The sequence below is a fragment of the Pithys albifrons genome, chromosome 9 (genome assembly GCF_047495875.1).
Source record: "Pithys albifrons albifrons isolate INPA30051 chromosome 9, PitAlb_v1, whole genome shotgun sequence".
Classification (NCBI taxonomy): Eukaryota; Metazoa; Chordata; class Aves; order Passeriformes; family Thamnophilidae; genus Pithys; species Pithys albifrons.
In genome coordinates, this window is record NC_092466.1 from 775,530 (window position 1) to 788,802 (window position 13,273).

Sequence of the window (13,273 nt, forward strand, 5' to 3'; positions counted from 1 at the left end):
CCCCTCACATGCAGACAGATGAACCCTCCGGATCCACTGGGATGGAGAAGTGTGTAGGAAGTAGGATGGCAACATTTCCCTGGGATTGCTGAGCCTGGCACCTTCCTAGGGCAGATGCCTTGCCAGACAGTGTCTCCTGCTTTGGAATCCAAGACAAATGCTTTTCCCTCAAGCCAAAAGGGAGCTGAAATATTTTTCAACAAGTTTGATACAGGACAAGAGAAAAGGCAGCAATTGGTGGCACCTCTGCACACCCTCTCCAGAGCTGGTGGCACCTTGCAGAGCTCTCCCTGGCCTCAGGAGAACTCCAGTGCAATGGAATTGCACTGAGGCTGGAAGTCCTCAAGGTCCATCAAGTCCAGCACTGCCAAGGCCACCACTAACACATGTCCCCAAGTGCCACATTAACACAGCTTTTAAATTGCTCCAGGCCCTGCTGTGACAATTCAGCTCAATTCAGAGTCACATTTCTCCACCTGAGGCTGCTGGTGGTGTCTCCTCACTATGGCTTAGCAGAGCCAGGACAGCAGGACAGACTCACAAGGACAGTGACACTGTGGCAGTTGCAGGAGTTGCAGTACTGAGGATAACCCAGCTCCACGGGAAGATCACATCAGATCTCAGGAGAAGACTCTGCTTTCCCTTTCTAAAACAACACCAACATCCTCACTAACCTTGTACCAACAAACACTGTTGAGACATGGACTCACATTCACAACCATCATCCTTCTCTGATTGTATTGACCTGTGAAGGGGGAGTGGGGAGATTCCCAGTCTCCAGAGCAGCTGCAGAGGGACCCAAGTGCTCCCTGGAGCAGAATCCCCTCCAGCAGCCACAGGCAGTGAGAGCTGTGCAGACAGATTAGTGGTTCCAGATGATAATCCTGTTGGCTCCAGCTCAGGAGGGATGGTGATTAGCAGCTTCCCATCTCCAGGGGCACAAAGGAAACACGGAAGGGAAGCAACTGTTACCAAGCAAAGAGCTTTTGCCACTCCAGTTGTGGGGCAGAACAAAGTTTTCTGCTGCTTTCAGGCTGCATTTGTGCCCCGGAGCAGAGCCCAGCACTGTGCCTGGGACACGTGTGTGATGCCTTCACAAAACAGGAAACCCAAAGAACCCTCAGCTCCCCCTGCATGGGCTGCACAGAGTCATTGCATTCCCTGCTTCCCCAGGAGCAGCAGAGCTGAGGAGCTGAATTGGTTTTGGACCCTTTGGTAAGTCTGGGATCCTGAACTGGCCGATCCATCTCATGGCCGTGAGCCACAGGGATGCTGAGGGACACCAGAATCCACAGCCATGGCTCCATGTCTGAGCACTCCAGGACATTCCCAGGAGTTTCAAGTGATGTCATATGCTTTTCCCACTCTGCTGCTGTTGTGAGTCTCCACACACAGTTTCTGGCTCTGTTCAGAACTCACCAAGACCCAGCAGATTTCTGCACTCGAGGTTTAACTGTGAGGATGAACCTTCAGGCTCAGCCTTCAGCTGCACCAAACTGCCTCTCAGGACAGCTCAGGGCTGCAGGAGATGGAATCACAGAATCCCAGTCTGGTTTGGGTTGGAAGGGACCTTAAAAACCATTTTGTTCCACTCTGTGCCACAGGCAGGGAACATCCACTGTAAGGTGCTAAGGCTGAGACTGCAGGTAGAGGGGGCTGATGTGGCTCCCACTGTGCTCTGGCTCCAGATACAGCTCAGCATTTGGCAAAATCAGTCGTAAAAATCCCCCTTGCAGGACAGAAAGTGTATGGAGCAAAAGCTCCCCCAAATGGCTTGAGATACAAATAGACAACAGGATCCAGAAACAGGCCTAACTACTCATTGCTTCTCAGAAAGTGTAACTGTGCTCAAGGTTTGCACAGAGCTGAATAAATGAAATCAAGATGAAAATTTATGCAATCATGTCCTTTGTGAATATATATTAAAGTTTTCCCTCAGTGAAGGAAACAAAACAGCTGATGTTTGAAGGGATGGGTGAAATGCCTTAGAATCAGCTAATGATGAACCTGACCTAACAGCAGTTACATTTCAAATTTACAGAATCCCAGAATCCCTCCAGCTGCTTTGGGTACAGAGATCCAAGGAAATGTCTAGGCTCAAATATCTATTTTGGAAAGAAAAGACAAGTTACTGAAAACATCATTTCCTTATCAGTCCTTTACTGAAACCTCTGGTGAATCAGAACTTATGTTGAATAAGTTAATGTTCAGGTCCTAAACCTGCAAGGGCCACCCAAACCCAGGGAATTCTGTTCATGAGGAACTCACTGCCAGCTCAGGGTGTAGAGGGTTTGGTTAACACTCAGCCTGTCACACTCCATGAGCAGAGAGTTTGCACAGAGGCCACACACGTCACCCAGGGTGAGTTACTTGAGGTGTCACAGCTCAGTCAAGACTGACATCCCTCACCTTGTGAGCCTGGTCCAGGGACTGCTTCCTGAAGTCCAGCTCATCGTCCAGGTAGCCCTTTTGCTTGCTGAACAGCTCCTGGGGGCCAAGAAGGGGCTGTCAGTGACCCCCATGTGCCACCACAGCCCCTGCAGCCTCTCCCTGCTGCTCCTTCCCCGGTACCTTCTCGTTCTCCAGGTCCAGCATCTTCTGCTGCAGCGCCGACTCCGTCACCTCAATCTGCTGGAGCCACTGCACAGACAGAGAGCAGAGCCAAGCCTGAGCAGGGCACACCTCTGGCCTGGCTCCCTGGCACTCAGGGTGTGCCAGCACACAGCCAGCACTGAGTCAAACAACAGAGCAAAATTAACTATATCATTATGTTTGTATTTTCTGTATATGGCAATGGAGAAAAGGGCTGTGTCAAAGGGTGGCCATTACCTTCTGACATTGCTTTGTTAGTTCAACACCACTTTAAATGAAGCAATGTCTGTCTGCATTGCCTGCCTGTTACCTTTACCTTGACAAAACTGGTGTAATTCCACATCAAGCATGGTGGCATTTTGTGCTGGAGCCACCCCCCATCCCAGTGTCTGCCCTGACACACGTGCTGGAGTGATGCCCTGGCCATTACCTTTTCAGCCAGCGTGAGGACAGTCCTCGCTTGTATGATGACCACTTGCTCTTCATTGGTCAGATTCTGCATCAAAACAAAATACAATTACAACAAATCCCAGTGTCTGGTTATCAACCCACTACTTGGGTCACTGCTGTATTAAATAAATCTGAAATTAAATACATTTGAGAAACAGTAAACTAAGCCAGAGAAAATTAGTATTGTAATGCAACATTGTTGTAAAACCTCTTGTCAATATTCATACCAAATCCTACCATACATAAGAGTTAATTCTTCAAAACTCTCATATTTACCAAATAAAAAAAGGTGACACAGGATCTATTTTTACCCCAAAGAGAATAACCACAAGGCTACACAGGACAGGACCAAGCTCAGCACAAAGTGCCACTGAGAGAAGACACAGTGCTCACCCCATGCACAGTCCTCACTGTGCCAGCCAAGCCATCATTTTGGGCAGCATTTAGTGAGATGTTGGCTATTCCATCCATCTTTGCTGCTTTTCTTATAAAACCAAAGTACTGAACCTGGGTTTTGCATTTCATCCCAACCTTCATTCTGAGCACAGACACAGCAGGAGAAGGGAACCCCCTGGGCTGGGCCTCTCTTGTGTCCAGACCCAGCACAGCATCAGCCTCAGGGCAGGGCCAAGGAGGTGGCCAGGGGGACTGTGCTGAGCTGCCATTTCAGGCACAGCCTGGGGACAGGGACAGTGCTGGGCAGCAGGGAGAGAATCATGGAATCCCAAAATGGTTTGGGTTGGAAGGCACCTTAAAGTTCACCTTATTCCACCCCCTGCCATGGTCAGGGACACCTCCCACCAGCCCAGGTTGCTCCAAGCCCTGTCCAACCTGGCCTGGGACACTCCCAGGGATCCAGGGGCAGCCACAGCTTCTCTGGGCACCTGTGTCAGACCCTCACTCTTCTCAGGTACTTATAGTTCTGCTACTTCCAGGCTGCCCTGTGGTCCTGGGAATGGCGTTTTCCTGGTATCCAACCTGCCCAAAGGCACAGGGAGAGCTGGGGCAGCCCAGGTGCAGAGCTGAGAACGGTGGGGACCCTTCTGCAGCCCCAGGGCAGGTGGTGGGGTCTCCCAGGAGCACCCCAGAGTGATGAGGGCTCTTTGAGACCCTGGGCTGGAGCCTGAGGGTTCTGCTGAGAGAGGAGAGCACAGCAGAGAACACACAGGGCACATGGAGCTCCCATGCACGTGGCTGTGATCAGGCACTGCCACTTGCTGAAGCAGAAACACTGGCAAAGTTCTTAGTGTTTGCTTCTCCTTTTCATGCTGCTGGTGTAACTTTTTGTTTAATAACCTGTTTACTATGAAGAGTTCACAGATTATTAGAAAAAATTCAAGCACACAGCTGCTGAAATGCAAAAGGAAGGGAAATGCAGAGCAAGCAAATCAAGAAACCATGTGACCAGTGGCCAGAAAACACTGAACATCAACATCATTTTCCAAATAACAGAAAGATTAAAAGCAATATGGTGACATTGAGCCCCTGGGTGGCACTTCAGAAGTAACAAATCCTTAAAAAGCCAGAAAATGCTTCACTTGTAGCCCAAAGCAGAGGCAGGAGAGGCTGTGCAGCACCAAGCCAAGGCAGCCTTGCTCACTTGACACGAGGACAGGTGTTCCCCAAAGCATGCACAATTGATTAAAGGAACATACACTTACGGCGTTATCCCCTAAAATGTCCAATTTTTTCATCAGCTCTGCTACTACTATGTCCTGACAAGAGAGAAATGGAGAACCAGGAGTCAGCCCAGAGCACCTGCTTTTGTTTAGGGAGAGGAGGAGAGGAGAGGAGAATGCCTTACTGTGACACCTTCTGCCTCGCAGTACACCTGGAGGGGGCTCTTCCCCTCCGTGAAGGGGCCGTGCAGGAAGTTGATGGCAGGGGAACGTCTCTCTCTCTCCTGAAAGGACAATAATCCCTTGGTTACCCACTCTGGTGTGTCAGTCACATCACACAGTCACAGAATGCTTTGGCTTGGAAGGGACCTTAAAGACAATAAAGACAATCTAGTCCCACCCCTGCCATGGGCAGGAACACCTTCTACTCTTCCAGGTTGCTCCAAGCCCTGTCCAGCCTGGTCTGGGACAGTTCCAGGGATGGGGCAGCCACAGCTGCTGTGGGCAGTAAGAGATTTCAACAAAACCATACCCACAACATATACACACAATGCAGACAGCACTGAAATTTGGGCTGTAAGTGGCTCCTTTGTTAATGCCTCCTTGGAGAGTTTCAGAACCAGCTTCCAAGAGCTCCCAGGCTCTGTCTGTACAGGCAGGGATACACAAAACAGAAGGCTCAGGGGAGTGACTGCATTTGCCACATGATTCCTCCCCTGCAGGTTTAGTAAGAGGTGAAACACTGTGATCATTTTCGGCAATAAAAAAAGGTTCCTTTTTATTTTTCTTTTCCAGGGATGATCTGTTCTGGTTTTACCTCTTTGCCTTTTCAGGACAGAAGGAGAACAGTAAAATGTACCCCTACAGCAAGAGACAGCCTTTAGGATCTTAAAACTACTTGAGCAGTAACACTGACAGAACAATCTATGGAGAATATCAGTGTTGATCCCTGGCTGTTTGGGGATTGTTCCCCCTTTTTTTAGCACTTTGGAGCAAGCCCTTTGGTCTCACTCAGTGCCATGTGTGCCTCTCCAGCTCTCACTGTTCCCAAACCCACAGTGCCCCCGGCCCTGGGTGGCACAGCCCAGGGCAGGACCGTGGCTGTCACATTTGCTCACTTCCAGCTCCAAGATCCTGAACTCCAGCAGCTCATTTTGGTCCTTCACATCCTGGACATCATGTTTCAGACGAGCTTCCTCAGCTTCCATCTGTTTGATCTGCAAAATAAACAAAGCAACTCATCCTCAGCACTGTTGGCACAGTCACTCCTGATCTGCCACATGCTGACCATGCTGGAACAGGGCTGGGGGCACTGCGAGCACTGGAGGCTGAGCCCACCCCAGGGGCACTGGGAGCACTGGGGGCTGAGCCCACCCCAGGGACAGTGGGGGTCCCAGCCCACCCCAGGGGCACTGGGAGCACTGGGGGCTGAGCCCACCCCAGGGACAGTGGGGGTCCCAGTCCACTCCAGGGGCAGTGGGGGTCCCAGCCCACCTCAGGGGCAGTGGGGGTCCCAGCCCACCCCAGGGGCACTGGGAGCACTGGGGGCTGAGCCCACCTCAGGGCAGTGGGAGCACTGGGGGTCCCATCCCATCCCTTGGGCACTGGGAGCACCGGGGGTCCCTTCCCAGGGCAGTGGGAGCACTGGGGACTGAGCCCACCCCAGGGGCACTGGGGGTCCCAACTTACCCCAGGGGCACTGGGAGCACTGGGGGTCCCAGCCCATGCCATGGGCACTGGGAGCACTGGGGGTCCCAGCTCACCCCAGGGGCACTGGGAGCACTGGGGGTCCCAGCCCACCCCAGAGGCACTGGGAGCACTGGGGGTCCCAGCTCACCCCAGAGGCACTGGGAGCACTGGGGGTCCCAACTTACCCCAGGGGCACTGGGAGCACTGGGGGTCCCAGCTCACCCCAGGGGCACTGGGAGCACTGGGGGTCCCAGCTCACCCCAGGGGCACTGGGAGCACTGGGGGTCCCAGCTCACCCCAGGGGCACTGGGAGCACTGGGGGTCCCAGCTCACCCCAGAGGCACTGGGAGCACTGGGGGTCCCAGCCCACCCCAGAGGCACTGGGAGCACTGGGGGTCCCAGCCCACCCCAAACCCACCAGGAGCAGGGACACAGGAGCCCAGCCATGGAGAGCACATGTTATACATTAATTATTTTCACAGAGCTGTGTGATACAGATTAAAATATTGCCCCTTCTGCATCCCTTCAGCTACAAATATTTTCTGAGTAATACAAATAGAAGCAACAATAGAACACCTTTTCTACCAGTTCCTGATTTCTTCTGTACAGCGCTTGCTTCTCCTCAATCCACTTCATGTCCTGGGCAAGGAAAGCACCAACACTGCAGGTGAAGCTGGCAAAGTTTAGCACCAACACAGCAGCAGCTATTTCACTAAATCTCACAGAAACAGGGACAGAGCAATACTGCATATGAAACTGTAATTCTATTCTTTTCTAAAATAACTTCCTAAGCCAAACTTGTCCATCTTACAACAGAGTCTGTAGTGCACAAATAAAAGAGAAATACTCCAGTGAATAAAAACTCTTTCAAGGTAAAAAACTGGTTTGTATTAAAAGGGATGTGTCTACTATTAAATTTCTATTCTGATAAATACAAATTATGCATTTCTGAAGATCAGTAATAATAAACCTTATTTGGAAACTAATCTCTTAGTCTGAGGGATACATAAACCCCAGAAAGCCCAGAGCACTGTTTATCACCATGGGCATAACCAGTAGGGGGTTATGCTGCAAAGGTAATGATGAAATGATTTCATATTATTTTAAAGTTCTCAAAATCATTTTCTGTCTATTTTTTAGTTTTGCTTTTTTGCTTTTTGTTTGTTTGCTTGTCTGGAAAAGTACTGCCCAAGCTGGGATTGCCTGGGAAGTTCCTGGTTCCCCACAGGGAGGTGGGGCAGGGGCTGGGGGGGGCTGCAGAGTTACCTGTCCCTGCTCAGCCAGGGCCTTCTCCAGGTCTTCTATCTGAGCCTGGGACCGGTGGATTTCTGCCTGGAGCTGCTCACGTGTCTGTGGGATACACAGGGAAAAACAGTGAACTGATAAACAACACAGCAAAAATAAAAATAAATCCTGCTTTCTCCAAAAGGCCAAAGCTGACGCAGGTACAGAAAATACTTAAAACACCAAGCACTTCAACAAGTGATTTCTAAAGCTCTTTGGCAGAATGAATTTGAGCACACAGCATCAGACAGGAATCAAAGAAGTCTGGGAGGTGGGATAATGATTCCGAGATTCAAATCCAGCTTAACAAAGCAGCGAAGCAGAGGTGGCTCCTCACAGCTGGTCACACCAGGCTGCAGCCAGCAGAGCCCTGCTCTGGAACAGGGAGTGCAGAAAGCCCTTTCCTCAGGAAAACAAAACTACTATGGCACAATTCTGAGCACACCTGGGGGCCTCAAATCTGGGGCAAGTTCAAAAGCTCAGAGCAGACTCCACATAGATAACAGTAGAGAATGGCAAATTCCATTGGTTGCTGTGCCTTTGGTACCTTTCCTGGGATTTACTGCCTTGTCTATTTAGTACCTGTGTGACATCTTTTACTGCACTTGGAACCTCTTGCTTAGTTAAATAGACACCATCTTCCTACACGTGTTTTCTGGAGAATAAGTCTAATAATTACCAGCTGCCTTATTCATTAAACAGTTTTATAGAACATTTTCTTTCCTCAAACTATTTCTCTGCTATTTATCCCATTATTTACACTGAAAATTATCTTGTTTGCACAACCTGCACTGGTTTCTCTTTTTGCTCAGTATGGAAAAATTAAAATCAAGTCACTTTTCCTGCTGGGATGTCTTGGTTCAGTGTGGTTTTCTTTCCCAGTGCAATCCCTACCACCTCAGAGCAGACATCAGGCCTGGGAATGCTTCTGTCACTCTTCATGCATTTCACCTTGATCTACTGGGAGTGCTCCTGGACAACCCCTCACACAACAGATGTGGGGCCAAGTCAGGGCTCTGCAGGTGCATTTCTCATTTAAACTTCAGATCTTTGCTCAGAGCAGGATTTAGCCCCTTTACTGACTGTTTCACCCTCACTTTCTGGGCATGGCAAGTCCTGCCTACTCCTTCACAGAGCCATGGAATGGTTTGGGTTGGAAGGGACCTTAAAGTTCATCTTATTCCACCCCTGCCATGGGCAGGGACACCTCCCACCAGCCCAGGCTGCTCCAAGCCCTGTCCAGCCTGGCCTGGGACACTCCCAGGGATGGGGCAGCCACAGCTTCTCTGGGCACCTGTGCCAGGGCCTGCCCACCCTCCCAGCCAGGAATTCCTTCCCAACTCCTTGTACCATACCACAAACTCAGAATAAATGCACTATTTTAGCCCAGCTGTCTGGAGCCCCAGGGGCTGTGTGAGCACAGGGGCAGGCAGAGCAGCACAGGGCACTCTGCAATTTAATTAAGAGAAAGAAATCTCAGCTATAAGCCTTCTAAACATTTTATGAGGAACCATGTAATCTCTCAGATCCCAGAGGGAATTAAACACCACGCATTATACATTTAAGGCTATCTGTCCTAGTTCTTTGTAGAAAAAGAGCTTAATTTCAAGGATTCTCATACAAAATTCTCCCTGGATTTCCCTTAAACTGATCAAAGGTGAAAAGACTGAGCTGCAGCAATGGTGGATCCTCAGCAAACCCTTCCAGGGCAGCCTGGTTGGAGTCAGACCTGGAGCCCTCGGCAGCTCCTGCCCTGAACTCCAGCCTGGCTGCCCAGAGGAGCCTGAGAACAACCTGAGCAGGTACAGCTGAACCCCCCACCCTCCCCCTCTATCCCAGCCCTTGATGTCCATGTAATAGAAGCCATGTGGACCTTAACTTCTCGCTCTGCATCCAGGGTGCCCCCGACCTGCTCCTGCAGCAGGGCATAGGCTCTCTGCAGCGCCTGGTACTCCATGGTGAGCTGCCGGAACCGCAGCTCCGTCTCCTCCTTGGCCATGCCCTGCAACAGAACCAGAGGGCATGAGCTCTGTTAGTGCCAAACTATCACTTCTGAAATGCCCATGCCCTGGGACAAAACCAGAGGGCATGAGCTCTGTTAGGGCCAAACTATCACTTCTGAAATGCCCATGCCCTGGGACAAAACCAGAGGGCATGAGCTCTGTTAGTGCCAAACTATCACTTCTGAAATGCCCATGCCCTGCAACCAGAAGGAGAGGGCATGAGCTCTGTTAGTGCCAAACTATCACTTCTGAAATGCCCATGCCCTGCAACAGAACCAGAGGGCATGAGCTCTGTTAGGGCCAGAACTATCACTTCTGAAATGCCCATGCCCTGCAAGCAGAAGGAGAGGGCATGAGCTCTGTTAGGGCCAGAACTATCACTTTGGAAGTGCAGTTTGGGAAGCACAGCACTAGGATCTTGTTTATGTGCCCTCAGACTATTTCTCTTCTGTTCTCTAAACATTTCCTTCCAGAAAATGCAATATAGAAATAAAAAGATAATCCCCTGCCTTGGAAAGATGAAAACTTGCCATTCATGTAACACACTAATGATGCATCACCCTTTCCTACTGTAACAGGGAAAATCATCACATTAGGGGTAAAAATCCAACTTCTTTTGAACAAAAAAAGGTTTCCAGTGAGGGGAGGAAGCCAAGCCTGACAGCCTCACTCAATTATTAAAACAGGAATCCAGAGCTAATGCTTGTAGAAGTGGTGACAGCAACATGAAAGGAGTCCTTCATCTTCTTCATGCTCCTTACAACACCCAGCATGGAATGCTTTCATGTCAGGCTGCCTGGAATGGTTCACCCAACATGAAATGGAATTACAGTGCTGGGGGCAGGCACCAACTCCCCCCAGCCCAACAAGGGAAAACACAGAGGAAGGAAAAGCAAACAGGTCCCACAAATGCACTCAGCTTTCCTGCAGTGCAGCACATGCCTGGGAACCAGCACGGATCTCCTGTGATGGGGACAGGCATTCCCCAGGCTGCCTCTGACAGCTCTAACTCCAGCCCAGGGCAGGGGTGAAGGGGCAGCAGAGAACCTGCAGCCAGTGCTCTGTTTGTTACAAGCTTCTTGTTAATCCCAGAACTGTGTAATGGTCCAGTGATCTGACACACACTGGGGAACATGTTTGTAGGGAAGCTCTGCAGAACACCAGGAAAAATAATCCTTTTAATTTGTATTACCTTTGTGTTCTCTGCACTCAGAGCCTCCAGAAAAGCCCAACCTCCATAACCCAGTGAGGAATGAGCCTTTTCCTGGAGCTTTAGGGGGATATTTCCTGCTCCTTCCCCACACACCGACCTCACTCCCTGTGCTGAGATCAGAATGGCAAACAGAAAGATCTGACCCAAACTACACGTGCCCAAACCTGCAGCCAAGCTCAGAGTGAACAGATCTCCCAAGGGCTGTCCAACTTCTCAGCCTTTTTAGACCTCTGACCTACAAAACTTCTGTAATAATAATATTCTTAGGATGTAATATTTCCAGCTTGGCTAAAAGCTGTGAAATTACTGAAGACCTGAGACCCAGAGATACCAACCAACATGCACAGCATCAAATTTAACATAAATGGCCAATTTTCTGATCTGAGGTGAGACAGAAATGACAGAACACACCAGGACTCCCATCAGGAATTATTGCCAAGGTTACAAACCAAAATAACGTGGGGGTTTGATAAGTACCTCCTCCAAGTCGTCCTCAGGAGTGCAGGGGGTCTGGTCTGTCCGGTCAGTTTGGTAGGAGATGGAGGAACCATCTGACTCCAGGGAAGCTTCTTCGTCGTAGCCATAAAACGTCTCCACAACTGGCTTCTGGCAGAGACAGAGGTCAGGGAGGGTGGCAGAGCCCTGGCCCTGCCAGCCCCTGGCCTGGGCACAGCCCTGGACACCTGGATAAACTGTGTCCTTGTGGCATCTGAGCATGGACACCTGGCAGGAACCCCAGGTCCAGGCTGATGGAATTCTCACTCTGCTGCTCTCTGGGAACTGGCCCATCTCTGCACATGTGAACACACAGAGGTGTTTTCACCCCATGCCACTGACAACAGTGAAAATGATTTAAATCACTGGACTGTCATATCTGTCATCAGGTATCACAGTGTGTGACCTCACAGCCCTTCCCTTTTAAATGTATTTTCCTCACAGTTTCTCTCAGGCCAAGGACTCTTTTCACTGAGTGTTCACCTCAGTGTGAGGCTGGACCTGTGCAGTGAAATACCTTTTAATCCATCTCACCACAACATCCCCTCTGTCAACATCACAACTGTCACATGGAAAGTTAAGATTTTCAACAAATATTCTAACTTAATTTAATCACCACAGCAATAAGTTTATGGTTTGAAGAAATCCAGTTTTCCACTCGAAATTGCTTTTAGTTTAAAAGAATGAGGGGAGTGGTGGTAAAGAAAAATTTACTGTAAATGCTTGAAAACCAAAGACAACATTTCATAGATTGAAAGATATTTTTAACTGATGATTTACAACAATATAGCTGGATTTTGGCTTTTTGTTTTAGTTTGCAGTGAGTAACTTTTGAAGGAGAATCACAGAATCCCAAACAAGTTTGGGTTGGAAAGACCTTAAAGCCCACCCAGTGCCACCCCCTGCCATGGGCAGGGACACCTCCCACCAGCCCAGGCTGCTCCAAGCCCTGTCCAGCCTGGCCTGGGACACTCCCAGGGATGGGGCAGCCACAGCTTCTCTGGGCACCTGTGCCAGGGCCTGCCCACCCTCCCAGGGAAGGATTCCTTCAGTATCCCATCTGTCCCTGCCCTCTGGCAGTGGGAAGCCATTCCCTGTGTCCTGTCCCTCCAGGCCCTTGGCCAAAGCCCCATCCAGCTCTCAGGCAGAGACAGAACGTGCCTCCCTCTGGAAGGTCTGCCATGTGCAGGATGACAGGAATGATCTTCCATCAACCTCAATTAGTTATTAACAGGTTCTTTAGCTCCAGACCCACCCTAATTCCTCATCTGTAGATCACAGAGTGTTTGCAGTCCCTGACATTAAACCTTTCTGTGCCACTACAGTGTTAATATGTACATCAACACCCTGCCAAGCTCTCATTAACTAACACTCCCTTTTCCCTGAGCTCCAACTGTGTCTTCTCCAAGTGGGCAATTTCTACATGTTACTAAACACCAGCATGAATTATTCACAACATACACGTGTTTTCAGGCAGCACCATTACAAGATCATTTTGAGATGTGTTAATTCATAAAATCTGCCTCCTCTAAAGACAACCACATCCCACCAAAGTCCCACAGGGTAAGTGCAGAGCATGGAAAGGCTCAGAATGTGCAATCAAAGGGGTCCTTTGCCTCTCCCAGATTTTTCCTGAATATCCCCAAACAGTCTGTGAATGTCCTTGAACCATGTCACCCACATTTAAGCTTAGGACCCATTTGCAGACTCCTCAGGGAACATTCTCCTGAAGCCCCAGAGCCAGCACTGCCCCTCACCATGTCACCATCCCAGGGAGTGATTTTACCTTAGGAATTCTTGTCATTTTTTTCCTTTGCTTCCTGAACCTTAACAACTTATCACGTTCCTGCAAGAACCAGAGACATGTGTTAGCTGTTTGCAGAGAGCTGCTGTTTAAATTAACCACCTCAGCACTGGGAGCCACTGGG

The 13,273-nt window shown here is 49.8% G+C and overlaps 1 protein-coding gene across 12 annotated transcripts in view; it reads right to left on the reverse strand.

Annotated features, from left to right (window-relative positions):
- The window catches only part of JAKMIP3 (Janus kinase and microtubule interacting protein 3), a 70,980-nt gene that overhangs the window by 14,734 nt on the left and 42,973 nt on the right, over window positions 1-13,273 (reverse strand). For 6 of the 12 annotated variants that reach the window (XM_071564140.1, XM_071564147.1, XM_071564145.1 and 3 more), the window contains 11 exons: window positions 13,132-13,191; window positions 11,328-11,456; window positions 9,508-9,636; window positions 7,617-7,700; window positions 6,927-6,989; window positions 5,780-5,878; window positions 4,847-4,945; window positions 4,698-4,757; window positions 3,023-3,088; window positions 2,572-2,640; window positions 2,410-2,487 (listed from right to left, as the gene is read on the reverse strand). In XM_071564140.1, the coding sequence (XP_071420241.1) occupies window positions 2,410-2,487; window positions 2,572-2,640; window positions 3,023-3,088; window positions 4,698-4,757; window positions 4,847-4,945; window positions 5,780-5,878; window positions 6,927-6,989; window positions 7,617-7,700; window positions 9,508-9,636; window positions 11,328-11,456; window positions 13,132-13,191 (936 nt within the window). The remainder of the gene's footprint in view (window positions 1-2,409; window positions 2,488-2,571; window positions 2,641-3,022; window positions 3,089-4,697; window positions 4,758-4,846; window positions 4,946-5,779; window positions 5,879-6,926; window positions 6,990-7,616; window positions 7,701-9,507; window positions 9,637-11,327; window positions 11,457-13,131; window positions 13,192-13,273) is intronic. The other 6 variants (XM_071564139.1, XM_071564148.1, XM_071564149.1 and 3 more) reach the window with 2 other exon arrangements.